This window comes from Terrapene carolina, unplaced genomic scaffold, assembly GCF_002925995.2.
Source record: "Terrapene carolina triunguis isolate 2854851 unplaced genomic scaffold, T_m_triunguis-2.0 Scaffold96, whole genome shotgun sequence".
Taxonomy (NCBI): domain Eukaryota; kingdom Metazoa; phylum Chordata; order Testudines; family Emydidae; genus Terrapene; species Terrapene triunguis.
In genome coordinates, this window is record NW_020664447.1 from 70,049,462 (window position 1) to 70,064,893 (window position 15,432).

At 41.6% G+C, this 15,432-nt stretch overlaps 1 protein-coding gene across 5 annotated transcripts in view; it reads right to left on the reverse strand.

Moving 5' to 3' along the window:
* Positions 1–15,432, reverse strand: part of FOXN3 (forkhead box N3) — a 311,867-nt gene that overhangs the window by 17,944 nt on the left and 278,491 nt on the right. For all 5 annotated transcript variants that reach the window (XM_024198710.3, XM_024198711.2, XM_024198713.2 and 2 more), the window contains one exon: positions 4,851–4,959. In XM_024198710.3, coding sequence (XP_024054478.1) covers positions 4,851–4,959 — 109 coding nt within the window. The remainder of the gene's footprint in view (positions 1–4,850; positions 4,960–15,432) is intronic.

Here is a 15,432-nt window from a genome sequence, read left to right on the forward strand (position 1 = left end):
ATTTTAGGCTGGACATTTCAATGGAAGGGGGTGGAAGTGTATGCGTCCCAGACTACAGAACTTGCTTCTTCAGGTAGTCAGAGCTTAATCCATCAGTCAAGCCATTGCCCACTCTAAGGTGTGACTTGATTTTTCTGTTTACAAAGACATTAAATGAAAGTATGTGCCTGGAGGCCAGAATGTCACTGTGCTTGTTTTTTAAGTGTGCTCAGATGATGCCACAGTGCTGGGGTACACTAAAATTGAATAATACAATGGTTTCCATATTGGAGACATTTTAAAACATCCTACATTCTGAGCAGCATTGGTATCATATTTCACCCAGCTATTTTCTGCTGGCTCCTTGACTTGTCAGCTACAATGTGGAAAATAGTGGTGGCAAACAAGCTAAAAGTGGTGTGAATAAAGTAAATAAGAACTACTGTCAAAACACATCCAGCTACATTCTGTTGTGGAAATTTAGCAACAGACGATGATTCATAAACTAAAATAGCATAGGATGCTTTTTTCCATTTACAGATCAGTCTGGAACAAAAGATCTATTTATGAGATTTAAGCCAAATGCACTACAACATAATGACTGTCTCCTCAATGGCTAATCTTTATTCATGTAAAGTGGTGGATCTGTCTTGATTTCAATATTTTTCAATAGGGTATTTTATTCAAACAATTTTATTGAGTCGCACCTTATTTTGTATACAAAAGGTGAAGTGATTATGTGAGATCGTTTCCTAATTTGTTCTTCCTGCAGGGAAAAGTAAGCAAGTAGATGGTAGATTGTGCAGAACTGGGAAACACTGCAACCCAGTCACTTCCCACATTAAAAAGCCACAGTTCAGTAAATTGCTCAATTGGATGGAATTGGTGAGAGGTAATACATCAGAAGCCAAAGTGATTTCAACGTGTTAGGTCAATGCTTAGTTAGGTTTTGTCCTCTTCCACAGAAAGGATCTTGAATAATCAATAATCCAGCTGCAATTGCAATGGCAACACAAACCCTAACTTTTTGTGACTATAACCTGATGCTAACGGCTGCCCAAACAACAGGGTAATTTGCTGAAAGTCTTACCTCCTTGTGATCAACCCATTCTATCAAATATTTGCTTAGCTGTATCCTTCAGCCAGCCAAAGTATGTCACAGATAAGACTAAACTGTTTAGATCTGCAAACTTAAGTGCAGACAGAGAAATAATACAAAGGGATCTACAGAAGTTAGGTTGTAGAAAGGAAATAACAAAACAAAAGTCAACCAGGAAGGAAAAACCTGAAAACTGTCATGCCAAGAGAGATCATGTGGCGACTGTAGCCAGATATATGCTATGACTGCACAGACATCAATAGCACGTGTGTCATTTGATATGGCAGCAAAGAAAGATAATGTAGTTTTGGACTGAATAACCAAAGCCTGGGCAGGTAATAGCCACTCTCTAAAAGGTAGCTGTCATACTGAACCTGTAGTGGGGTATTTGGTATTGGGCATTGGGCATTTCAAAACCAAAAAGGCATCGACAGATTAGCCCATGTGGATACAAAAGGTGCACAAGTTACTGTGTGAAAGAACATCCTTGAAACCATGAACATTCCCCTCAGGCTTTTCTGTGCTTTACAGTCCAGTGGATCCTTCATGAAGGCTCTTCTCTTCCACAGAGGATAGGGTGATCTCTGTCATATCAGATAGACAAGCCATTGGTTCTTTTTGGTACTTCAATAAAGTATCTACAGGTCCCCCTCCCCCCTTTTTTTTAAAGTCTCTGATCCTAATTAGCTCTCACAGCACTGAACAGATTTGATGTAACCTCCTGTTTAACAGACTATAGGACATTCCTGAATTAAGTCCTGTTTAAACTAAAGTATATATTTTAGAAAAAAACATCCAATCTTGACTTAAAAATTGCCAGTGACAGAAAATCAACCTCTGGAACAATTTAGCAAGGATTGTGATGAATTCCCTCCATGATTAAAAAACTGTGCTTTATTTCCATTCTAAATTTGTCTAGTTTCAACTTTTTATACCTTTGTCTGCTAGACTGAAGCTCCCATTATCAATACAGTAAAAGCTGTGTTATCCGGGACTTTACCAACTGTAAAGCTCTAGAAACCGGCATTTCTGATATCTCCATTAAAAATCTGGTTGGGGCGGGGCCGGCGGGCTCCCTACCTGGTTCTGCGTGGCTCCCTAGAAACTGCAACATGTCCCTGCTGCTCCTAGGCGAAGGAACTGCCATGGGGGCTCCGTGCTCTGCCCCCGCCCCAAGCGCTGGCTCTGCAGCTCCCACTGGCTGGGAACTGCAGCCAATGGGAGCTGCCAGGGTGGTGCCTGCATGCGGAGGCAGTGTGCAGAGCCGCCTGGCTGCACCTCCGCCTAGGAGCAGCAGAGATATGTCGCTGCTTCCGGGGAGCCGCCCGAGGTGAGCGCCGCCCGGATCCGGCACCCCGAAACCCCTCCCGTGCCCCAACCCTTGCTAAGCCCCCCCCTACCCCCCACCCAAACTCTTTATTCTTCATTACCATTCAACAGGGTAAAGACACTATTCCACCTGCTGGAAGCAGGAACAGCAGGGCGACTGCAGGTGGTGAGCCTCTCTGATAACAAAAAATTTAAGCTATATGCTGCCCTGCATAGCACGGCAATATTGGGAGCAAAACTCTTCAAGTGGTGGTGTGGGAGGGGAGGGGGGGAAGAACATGTTTCTATGGAGATATACCCTTTTCCCCCACAAAGCTTCCTCTGATTCTGAAATAATATCTGTGTCGCTCAAACGATAGCCATAAGTTGAGGGGGAGGATGAGCTCCGGAACAGCCATTCTTGTCCTTCCTCACCATTTAGACTGGATTCTATGTTTTAAAAGAATATTATCAATAACTAATCCCATGGCTCTATGATCCCCCCTGGAGCAGAACACAGGCTCTGGCTTACAGCCAGTGGCATCACTGCTGGAAGATGTGTGGGCTGCCATTGCTGGATAGGGTAGACCTTTAACAGGTGCAGACAGAGGGAAACGCTCTGTATTTCTGGTTGATGCCTCATTCAGCATAGCAGATGAAAAGATGTGGTTTAACAACAGCCCATAAACAGCCATAGGTTGTTATTGAATTAATATCTTCCCCTCTGTGCAGGAGCGGCTCCAGGCACCAGCGCAGCAAGCGCGTGCCTGGGGCGGCAAGCCGTGGGGGGCAGCCTGCCGGTCGCTGTGAGGGCAGCAGTCAGGCTGCCTTCGGCGACATGCCTGCGGGAGGTCTGCCGGTCCCGAGGATTCGGCAGCAATTCGGCGGCGGGGATGCTGAAGGCGTGGCACCGGCGGACCTCCCGCAGGCATGCCGCCGAATCGGCATGACCAGCGGACCGCCCACAGGCGCGCCACCGAAAGCCGCCTGACTGCCGTGCTTGGGGCGGCAAAACCCATAGAGCCGCCCCTGCCTCTGTGCATGTCTCAGGTACTCTGCCTCCAGCTGCTGGTTGGATGAACTACACCTAAGGGTCTGGATATAAAGAGAACTTCCAGAAGCACTGACTATGGAAAGGCACAAACAACTGAGGCAATTATAATGAATTAAGCTAGTACAGCGGTTCACAAACTGTGGATTGTGACCCCATTTTAATGGGTTTGCCAGGGCTGGTGTTAAGACGTGCTGCGGCCCAGGACTGAAGCCGAATCCCGACCTGCACTGGGCAGGGTCAAAGGAAGCCCAAGGGCTTTGTCCCTGGGCGGTGGGGCTCAGGTTACAGGCTCCCCCACTGGGGGCTGAAGCCCTTGGGCTTTGGCCCCCTCCCGCCTAGGGTGGCAGGGCTTGGGCTTTGGCCCCCTCCCGCCTAGGGTGGCAGGGCTTGGATGGGTTCAGGCTTTGGTCCCCCTCCTGGGGTCACATAATAATTTTTGTTGTCAGAAGAGGTTGCGGTGCAATGAAATTTGAGAACCCCTGATCTAGTAGTAATCACAGTATTTTCCTTTATAGACTTGTAACCTCTGGCTGAGAACAGTGAGAGCAGATGATGTAGCCTGAATGGTCCTCTCCAAACCAGAATCAGCATAAATTATGGAAGTCCACCCAGGGCACCCAATTGGTACACAGTTGAAGCATTTTTTGCAGATACTGAGAACACTGGAAGAGAAGGACAATAGCGACACACCTGGCCAAATTCTTCCATGGTGTAACTCTGTTGTCTCAAGTGGAGTTAGATTTCACTAAGTAAAGCAAACCATTGAATCAGAGCCCTCAGTATTACCGGACTTTTCTTATGTATCTCATATTGTCCTCCCTTCTGAAGGATACAGTCCTAATTTCATGGCTTAAAAACAACATTCTATTCTTGAACATTTCAAAATACTCTTGCAAGTGGACTGCGCACTAAAAGGACTTCAGATTGTACATCACAAAGTTAATAATGATAGCTATAATGTTTATGTACCCTCAGAATTTATTTAAGTATTATAATTGATATTCTGGTGTCTGATATTTAACTCTAGGAAAAGATTTAGGCTAAATATTTGGCTAAATATTTTTTGTTATAAATGGAAACACAACAGAACGCTTTTAGCGAGAAAAATTGCTGACAGCACTAAGCTGTCACCATAACCTGCAAATCCATTGATGAACGTACAATCCCGCTTTTCAGAGAAGCCAGGGTGCAACAGACAGTCGCTCATGAGACACTTGTCAGACATACAATGGTGATCCAGGAGGACATGTACTAAAAACAAAATTAAAAAGCCCACTACATCCTCTCATCTAATCTCAGAAATAAAAACAAGTGTCAAGACTTTTGACGACAATCCTTGCATATCCAGAGTATATCTACTGTCTAATAATTACTTTCTTTAACGCTGGTTCTGTACCTATATACCCTTACCTTACTGCAGCAGCCATGCTTCCAATAGGGTTGATTGGCAATGGCCTAACTCCTGGGAACATTCCTCTACTCAGAACACGAGCTCCATTTTGTATCACTCCAGGGGGAACTAAAAGAAAATTTTTAAACATTTAGAAAAAATTTTAAGCAGCACTTTTGATGTTAAGCTCTTCAAAATAAATTTAGACAATGTTAAATAAGAATGTCTAATACACCGCTCACCTTTAAAATCTTCATAAAAACCTTTGTTCATAGTTAACATTAAAGTGCTATTCACATTATTCTATATGCTAAGTAAAGATTGCAAAATATTTAATTTAACTTGGTTCATAGAGGTCACCCTCAAATTTTTTAATTGCCATAGACAATTCCTTACACAACATCCTACAGTAAACATAGGAAAATTTAGGTAACATTGCAATTACAGAGGTAAAATTTATCTAAGGCAAAAATGGCAAATACTTTAGGAAGAACATATTATAGCCAAAATACAAGCCATATTATAAGCCATTATATCCGTAAGTCATAACTTTTTATCATTGTACACTATTTGTTCAGTGATCTTCCATCTTCGTTGGGTCCTATCCTATTCAAGAAAAGACTAGGACACGTCATTATACAATGCTGACTATTTGGACCACAAAGTTTTTTTGGATTTTTAGGGATTTGTAATTCAGCTGTATTCCAGACTGTGGCTCTGGCCCACAAGGTTTTGTACTAGAAGTAAGTACTTTTCGTCACACTTGCGTGACATCTACCATTGCTATTCCGAAGTAAAATGAGAGAGGAAGGATTTCAGGGATATATTTTTGCATTCTATTTGGCTTATATCAGGAACAAATCACAACAGCTGCAACACTTCCTCAGCTGTTCTGACCAGAAGAATATTTGAAATGACAGAACTAAGGGCTTGTCTACACTGGCACTTTACAGCGCTGCAACTTGCTCGCTCAGGGGTGTGAAAAAGCACCTCCCTGAGAGCTGCAAGTTTCAGCGCTGCAAAGTGCCAGTGTAGACAGTGTACAGCACTGGGAGGTGTATCCCTATTTAGCCCTGATTTTTCCTTTTCTCATCGATTTTCCTTTAAGAAGTCATTTTTCCATTATCCTCGCAAAGCTGTGAATGAACTCATGCCATTATTATTATTGTGCATGTCCTATAACTGCTTTTTTATTTTTAGAGACTTTTTATTTTATTCTAATTGAAGGGAGACTGGCAATCTAAAAATAAAATACTCTTTTAAAAGAAACTTTTATTACTATTGCCAGCATATGTCAACATTTTCAGAAGTGGATGCCTAAAGTTAGGCACCTAAATATATACTTAGGCACTTCAACTAAAGTGACCTGATTTTCTTATGTACTGAGCATTAACTGTTCCTATTGACTTCAAGCTATGGTCCTATCCCATCTTGATTACCACCTCCTCCTAAATGGCATCCTGATGCTCACCTTGCTTCAACTCCAAACTACCGAATACTGCTGTGAAAATAATCTTTTCCCTTCTGTTTAGAGCATGCTAATCCCTAATCAAATCCTGTCACTGGCTTCTACCCACCTTCGGTTTTTAGCACTTCTGGACAACAGGTCACTTATATTTACATGTCCAAATATAGCTTTCGGTGACTAACTTTAGGCTGAAGTTTGGAAGTTGACTTTCAGTTATTATAACTGAAATAATTAAGTTACTTTTTGCTATTTATACTGTTCTACTTTTCGCACTTTCCACCCCAACACTGGAAAATCAATGAAGTCAGTTTCACTGCAAAATCGTTTTCACTTCCAGATTCTCAGTGCTCTAACGTTTAGGTTGCAAACGCTGCAATGGAATGTTTACTTGCTTAAAACAACTGTTGGGATTTTACAAAAGCAAGCTTGCTTTTACAAAATGTAAAATTTGGACCAAATCTGTGTAAACAGTGCCTATTTAAAGGGGCATGAATATCAGTGAAGTACAATATACGTAAGTAATATAAGACTAGTAGAGTAAAGCTCAAGGAAAATTCAGATATAAGATTAGGAAAAAACCCAAAAGAGCAACATAGCCTGAAGGAACAGATAAAACTGTCACATATCAACATGGCTTTTCAACAAGGAGTATGGATACACAGTATAGGAGAGGGGTATATATTATGTGGTACAGTTTTTTTAAATGCAAAGTCCCCTTCACTTCAGAGCAATAAGTTCTATCGTATCAACAATCCTTGGAACGAAGCTTCCCAAGGACAACAGCCTCAAGGGATATGGAGGAATTTGTGATTTATGTTAATGAGTTACAAGTGTTGCCTAAGAACTTCATGAAACTTCAAGGCCAACATACTGGCAATTCAAATAAAACAAGAGGAAAAAAATCAGCACCCAACTCTTCCTTCCTTGCTCCACCTCTGTTCGGATCTGAAAGCTCAGGGTACGTCTATACTTACCTCCGGGTCCGGCGGTAAGCAATCGATCTTCTGGGATCGATTTATCGCGTCTTGTCTACACGCGATAAATCGATCCCGGAAGTGCTCACCGTCGACGCCGGTACTCCTGCTCTGCGAGAGGAGTACGTGGAGTCGACGGGGGAGCCTGCCTGCCGCGTGTGGACCCGCGGTAAGTTCGAACTAAGATAGTTCGACTTCAGCTACGTGAATAACGTAGCTGAAGTTGCGTATCTTAGTTCGAAGTGGGGGGTTAGTGTGGACCAGCCCTCAGTGTCATTTGACTCCTCTCACTCCTTTCCTTTACCTATCCCCTCATATCCAGCCCACTGAAAAACCCAGTTTCTGTCTTTACATCCTTGAAAATCAGTCAATTCCTCTCCAGTTGTATGGTCCTTGGTCCTCTCCCACTTTGACTATTCCAAGCTCTTTTGTTGCCCAGTTCTCATCTTGCTCCACTGCAGGCCATACAAAATAATGCTATGAAGAGCTTTTTTTCTTCTCCTGCCTCTTAGATTGTAAGTCTCCTAATCAAATCCTTTCAATAGCTTCTACTCCCCTTCTGCATCAAGCTCAAGACTCTGTCTCTCAGATAGTAGGTTCTGCCTAACCCAACCTCTACTTACATTTCTGCTCTCATGAGTATCTTCCCCCCCCCCAACTCTTCATACCTTCCTCTTAATTGCTCTCTTCATATCTATACCCCTTCTCATCTGACCGCCTTCTATGCTGACCATTTGTAACAGTGTGACATAACCCCACTGCCAGTCAGCCCTCCCTTTACACACATCCTTTTCATGCAGCCTTTCAACAAGAGAAAGTTTGTAAAACCCATTTAGAAACATGAAAGATGCAAAATAAAATCCTGCTATCCTTTGAGAAATGTCACCCCGAGGAGCAATATTGCTCTCTCTTTAGTCACGGCTGCCTGTTCGCAGCCCATTTCCTTCCCTAGCACTGCCAGTTTTGTTACGCTTGGGTTTAATTAAGCATCTGATCCTGAAAAGTCTTCAGTGGGACTACTTGCCTGGGTATGGAGAAGATCCAGGGACCTTATCTTTAATTTAAAATATGCAGTAGCTGTTATACTGAAAACATCATCATTCCAAATTCAATCATCATTTTACTTCAGCTTACATTAATTATGTCATTGCTGCCAACGCCTTTGTTTCACAATACTTTCTGAATTGTCATGTAGCAGCATCACTACCTAACTGGCCAGGTGATATCAACATACAAGATACCTGAAAGATTGGGTGGAACAGAGCAATAGGGACTGGGGGGGGGGGGGGGGGGGGGGGGGGGAGAGAGGAGAGAGAGAATAGGAAGCAAGAATGAGCCAAAGCCATAATAAAAACACATATTTTTACTGGTTAAATTGGTCTTAATGGATTTCTGAGCCTCTGATAAAAAAAAAAAACAGAATGGCAACCATCTAATGGAAGAAGTTCTTGATTGATAGGTAATCCATTCAGCTCATATGCTAGGCTTGTTTCCTGTAGCATTGTAACAGGGTGCTGGCCAGGAGGTCCTGAGCCAGGCCCGTTAGCCCAGCTCCAATTAAGAAGTATTAATTGGGGCTGGCTGAGTATGTCACGCCTAATAGCTAGAAGAAAGCACCTGCGGGCCTTATTAGCTAGGGGGCTATATAAGGCTGGCAGGAAGGAAGTGAAGGGGGAGAAGGAAAGGGGGGTAAGAGAAAGGAGAGGGAGGAGCCAAAAGGCTGTGTATCCCTGCTGGCTGGAGAAGCTAGCTGTCCTCCAGGTTGCTGGTTTGGAGCAGACTGTAAATAGAAGGTGGTAGGAGCTGACACTGAAAATAAAAAGCACTGGTGATTGCACTCAGAAGGGGTCTCTGGCTGATTTGTTGCGAGGGCGAGTGAAGGCCTTATTACAAGCATACACCTCTACCTCGATATAACGCTGTCCTCGGGAGCCAAAAAGACTTACTGCGTTATAGGTGAAACCGTGTTATATCGAACTTGCTTTGATCCGCTGGAGTGCGCAGTCCTGCCCCCCTGGAGTGCTGCTTTACCGCGTTATATCCGAATTCATGTTATATCAGGGTAGAGGTGTACTTGCTCTTATCTTATTTTAAAGATCCTGTTATTAAAGTAACATTTCACACAGCACCAATACTCTTATTTCCAATACCAAAGTAACACGCCAAAAATATTTTAAAATGGAATGATTCACATTTGAAAACAAAGTCCAATAGTTTGAAAATTCAGAATTGCTCTGCCCGAACTTCAGTAATTCAGGCATTGTTCTCTTACTTAGATGGCTCACAACCTGGTCCTTAATACCCAATGCACAAGGGAGAAGGAGGGCACAAGGACCCCTTTACAAACTCCATCCTGATTGCCCGCATTATGCGAGGGTGAGGACAGCAGGAACACCACCCCACTCCCTGGGCTGATGGGTGGGGTCTGAGTGGGAGTTTCCCCCAACCCTAGCCAATATGCTGTCCAGCACAGCTGCACGGAGGAAGTGTCAGGTATAGGATACTTCCACCCCAAGGATGAGGAACCAGGAAGCAGAGTGCGACTGAGTGGGACTGCTCGCAGAGCAACAATTGAGCCATAGTAAAAATAAGACACTGTATTTACGTGGTATCTTGTATGTAAGGACCTACTTGTTCTTTACAAATATTAATTGATTAAGAGTAAAGGCATTCCCTCCGCCGCCCCCCCCCCCGCCCCGTCTGAGATCAGTATTATTCTCATTTTACAGATGGGTGATCCAAGGCAAAGAGGTGAAGTGATTTAGAGCTTGTCTCCATTTACAGTGCTACACTGTCAGCCGCTACATAGTTATGCCGACATAAGTTGGTAGTGTAGACCAAATCTTTGTCTAGGTCACACAGTCAGTCACTGGCAATCAGGAGTAACGTTTCATAGTTTTGAATCCCCATTGCCAATCCTGCTTTAACTAACATAACACACTGCCTCCTGATAGACATTTTTAAAGTAATCTACCCTCTTTCTGTGCAAATGACTAAAGAACTTTATGATGTTTGAGACACACTGCTAAGGAAACTCATCCACATATATATTTTTCCCTTTAAGATGTTTTTTCTTCTTCCTAAACAACCGTCTTCGAGAAATTCCAGAAACTGGAACAGTAAGATGTGTACACGTCTTTCACTATTCAGCTTTCGCCATTATTTTGTACTGACACAGATATTGGACCTGATTCTCCTCTCACGTACACCAGTGTAAATCAGGAGGTACTGCCACTGAAGTTAACAGGGGGGAGGAATAGCTCAGTGGTTTGAGCATTGGCTTGCTAAACCCAGGGTTGTCAGTTCAATCCTTGAGGGGGCCATTTAGCAGTCTGGGGATTGGTCCTGCTTGACCTCCTGAGGTCCCTTCCAACCCTGACATTCTAATATTTGTATGTGTGGAGAATCAGAGCCATGACCCCGAAGTCAGCTCTAAAAATTCATCCTCTGCTTCTTCTCAATGGTGTAATTCAATTAATCTTACATGGAGTTGCTCCTAATTTACACCAATGTGAGTAAAATCAGGTCCTCTCTGTAGCAATTATTCCATAGTTACCCTTCCTTGCTTTATCAAGATTTCCAACAATCAACTGGAGAGAGAAACAATACATCTAATGAAAAAAAAATAAAAAACATCTCTCTGAAATTGTGTGTGGGGAAAAATCTCAACTTGTTATGCTTCCCTGCAAGTTTTTGTATTACAACATAACCCATAATAAAGTGACTACCACACTGCTACACACAGAGAACATTGATAATACTAATCCATAAGGATCTGATACAAACCCACAAATCAAAGAAAGTCAAAACTTGGGCTGCAAGATAGAAGTCAAAGATGGAAGAAAGCTGCTAGGTCATGCAGCCACCTCTCGGTCAATGCAGGATTATTCCCTGTGGTACATACTCTAGCACATGGTAGAGTTTAGTTTTGAAGGTTGCAAGCAATATCTCTTCCTTATCACTTCCCTTCATAGATTAGGTCCATAACCTTGTATTTCGCTGACAGGAAAAGAGTTCATCTCTACTCTACTGTACTTAAGCACCCCACCTAAACTTAAGTATTTCACAGCACCCAGAGAAGCATGTTAAACACTCATAGGGCACAGAAAAGATGAGGTTCCTGCTCTGAAGAGTTTACCTTTTTAACATCAGAACTATATGCAGGGAATGTGAGTAATAAAGAGAGGGGTGAAAAAAGGACAGGGAATATGCAGTGCATAGAATCACCCATCATACAGCAACCACAGCAGCATCCAGCTAAATAAATCAAGGAATTGAAATTCATGTTTCAAACATTAGGGCAAAGATGTTACAATAAACCATGCTCAGTCCTGAGATGATATTTAAAATCAGAGACCTTAAAAAGGAGAAGGTAATAAATGCAAACATTTTCCATATTCCATGTGGGATATCGTGGTGTGTTTCATTAACTCTTCTAGCTCAAGGTAAATTGCTCTCCGCACTAGACTGAATGCACAGTTTTTAGAGCACTAATAAACTTACCATACAAGCTTATCTGCCTGATAAAGAAAGTCTGTTTTTAAAGTGAACATTAAACTATACAGGTATTCTGCAAGAGCAGATTTGTCTCCATGTCTCCTGTGGTATCATGGGACACAGGCTTTTCAGGCTGCATAATTTTAACTCCTCTCCCTGCTCCCATTTGGCAGCTTAAGCAAATCTCTGGGCTTGTCTACACTGCCTCAAAGTTCCAACTACTGGAGCATGAAAGGCAGGGCGCACCAAAGTGCTGCATTGTAACTGACCCATATGCACACTGTGGGCAAAGACTAAAAAGTTCCTAGTTCACTTTAATGTAATCCTGTTTGAAAAGGACTATATTAATGGAAACTAGGAACCTTTTAGTTCACACCTGCAGCGTCCACAGGGGAAAGTTACAGAACAGCACTGTGGTGCGCTCGGCTATCCAGGCTCCCTTAGTCCAAACTGTGGTGCATCGTAGACATAGCCTCTGTTGCCACTTAATCCCAGATATGAATTCTCACATTTATGAGAAAACTTTATAAAACTAATGCAACCTCTGCAATCTTCTGCCATGCAAAGGGTGGGAAACCGCAGATTTCTAGCATCATTCTTTAGTAAATAGGCAAACACCACAGCAATAGAGTTGTGCGAGAACTGGATTTTTGTTTTGGGTGAAGTTTCTTGATTTCAAATTTGTTCTGCTCTGGAACAAAAAATAAATAAATAATTTAAAAAAAATCAAAATTTCCCACAAACCAAAATCCTGGGGGGGAAAAATGCATTTCAGGTACATTGAAATGTTTCGTTTTGACAAAAGTGAAATGTTTTATTCTAGTTCCTACTTTTTTCATTTTATATTTTATAATATACAATTTTTAAAAACTGAAACAAAAGTCATTTTGAAACAGAAAACGGAAATGTTCTTTACCAAAATGCTTTTTATTCAATTTTAATTTCAAATTGAGTTTAAAAGTAGCACATTTCTGCAACATGTGACGTTTCAGTGAATCAGTATTTTCCAATGGAAAAACATTCTGTCAGAATAAATTCCCAGCCAGCTTTACTATTTATTGTTTGTTTACAAGAGATAATGATAGGGCATTGTGGTTATCAGGTTTCAGAGAGTAAAGATGTGCCAAGATAGCAGCTCTTTCCATTTACCCATCAGTCCAAGTGCAGGATTTCTTCTAGCGATTTTTATTTTAAGTTTATACCTGCATTGAGCCATTCCTGAAAACAGGTCTTCCATTTCCACAATCACTTGGGCTGTATGGAACAGTAAATTACACTGGGAAGCAAATTTTAGGTCAGTGAGGATAAAGTCAGACCTCATTAAGCATTTTATTTTAATTTAATATAACCAAAAAGTCAGTGAATGGGATTGTGGTCCCTAAGTGCCTAAATCCTTTTTGCAAATGAAATTTAGACTCCTAAATTAGTGAAGTGTTGCAACACTCACGGTTGCAATGCCTAAATACCTTTAAAAACTTGTGTCTAGGTGCCCTGAGAGAAAACTAAAACCATTTTCCAAAGCAGAAAAAGAGCAACTGACAGCCCCGCCCCGCCCCACCCCAAGGTTTATACAAAGAAAATACCAAAAATCCTTTCCTCAGGACCCAAAGAACTCCTTCCTCACCACACTTCTCAGTCCTCTGCAAATCCCACCCAAAACAACAGGCTTTGTAGAGTGCCCTGAAGGTCAGCAGATTCAAGCTATTTTGAAACAAAGATGTTGGAAAGGGGGGAGGAATTTTCAGAGCTGAGGGGACCCTCATGGAGAAATGCCCAGCCTTCAGTTCCCTGGTTAACACTTGCATTCTCTCTAGCAAATCATTGTTTGCATTTGTGCTGTTAAGCTGCAGTTCAGCAATGTGCTTAAGTGCATGTGTAACTGGAGCTATGCAAGTAATCCCACAGAGATCAATGGGACCACTTATATGCTTAAAATTACATACTTGCTTAACTACCTTGCTGAACTAGGACCTGTTGGAATTAAGATCAGGATCCCTACTATGATGCTTGAACTATGATATTGGCTTCACTAATTGCAGGAATAAATTGATTCGTGTGCTACTCCCTCTAGTTCTTCTGTCCTCTAAAGCAACTGTTTCAAGGAATGATTTCACCCATTATTAACTGTAAAGTATTAATATGTTATACATATATAGTAATTTTTGTCTGAGGATCTCCAAACACATTGCAAAAAATAGAAAGACTATGGTACAGCAAAGCAAGGTTAAATGATATGCCCAAGGTCACACAGGTTGAGTGGCAGAACAACAAATTACAGTTTGCCAAAGATTACAACAGAAGTTACTAACTCAGAAACCCTGACTGCTACTTGAGGAAGCTACATGGCCTAGTGAATGGAAACTGTACAAAGCCTCAATGATCAACCATGAAAGGCTTGTAAGTGGTTTCTAATAAAGATATTTATCATTCACATAGCTCCTTATGACTTCAAAGGGTTGAAAATCTTAAATAGTTAATGTTTGTACAACATCCCATGAAGTATATTCGGTCAGAAACCATACATTCTGATCCCAGATCTATCACTCGTTCCTTGTCTTGCCTAAGATGTTCACTTAGCCTCTCTGCACCTTAGCTTCCCCAGCATGGGTAACAGGCAACACTAAGGCACAGAGACAAAGTGACTTGCCACAGGTGACCTAACAAGTCAACATGTATCCTCAAGTTAAAAACATAAATCTAAATATTGGTCATGATAGAAATAAATACATGAATTTGTATTAAAATATTAAATTCCAATGTATTTGTGACTTGTGATAATTACTACTACACCTCTACCCCGATATAACGCGACCCATTATAACACGAATTCAGATATAATGCGGTAAAGCAGTGCTCGGGGGAGGAGGGGGGCAGGGCTGTGCACTCCAGCAGATCAAAGCAAGTTTGATATAACGCGGTTTCACCTATAACGTGGTAAGATTTTTTGGCTCCCGAGGACAGCATTATATCGGGGTAGAGGTGTACTTCTTAAGGAAGTGTTTTGCGTAATCAAACTTTACAAAATTCTGTAAAATACAATACTTAATTCTGTATATTATGTATGCCAAGTAGAATACATAATAGCTTAAAACCATATTTTTCCACTGTCTTTCTGAACATTATTGTAGTAGCTTTCATGCTTTGCTCTGAGTGCCAGCCTGGTTGTATGTTTCAATAGAGTTTTGTACCCTGCTGGCTCCCCCAGTTTTTGTTTGTTTGTTTTAATTACAAATCTGAAGTGATTTACCATGGTACTTTATTGGAAAATTTTAAATATTTCAAGAATGCATTTGACAGGGTGTCAATAATTGACTATAACTATATTATTTTCAAGCTTTCGGCATAAATTGTGATTGATCAATTTTATGAGATTCTATAAAGTAACCTCCCCCACAAAAAATAATCTAAATTATGAAGAGGTTTATATATTAGTTTTTAAGTGACAGTTAAAATGCAGTGAGGCTGGGGGTAAACGGTGGATAGAGGCAGCATAGGATTAGACGCCATTTAACATAAGAGCGAAAGTCAGCAGCACTTGGCATATGGGTATGGATTTTTAAATGGTTATTTTTAAATGTAAAAATTCTGTTACAATGCAGGAATGATTTGCTGTCTTTGGCTTTCTTGGTGCATGTGAGGAGGTACTTTCCACCAGAGATGAAC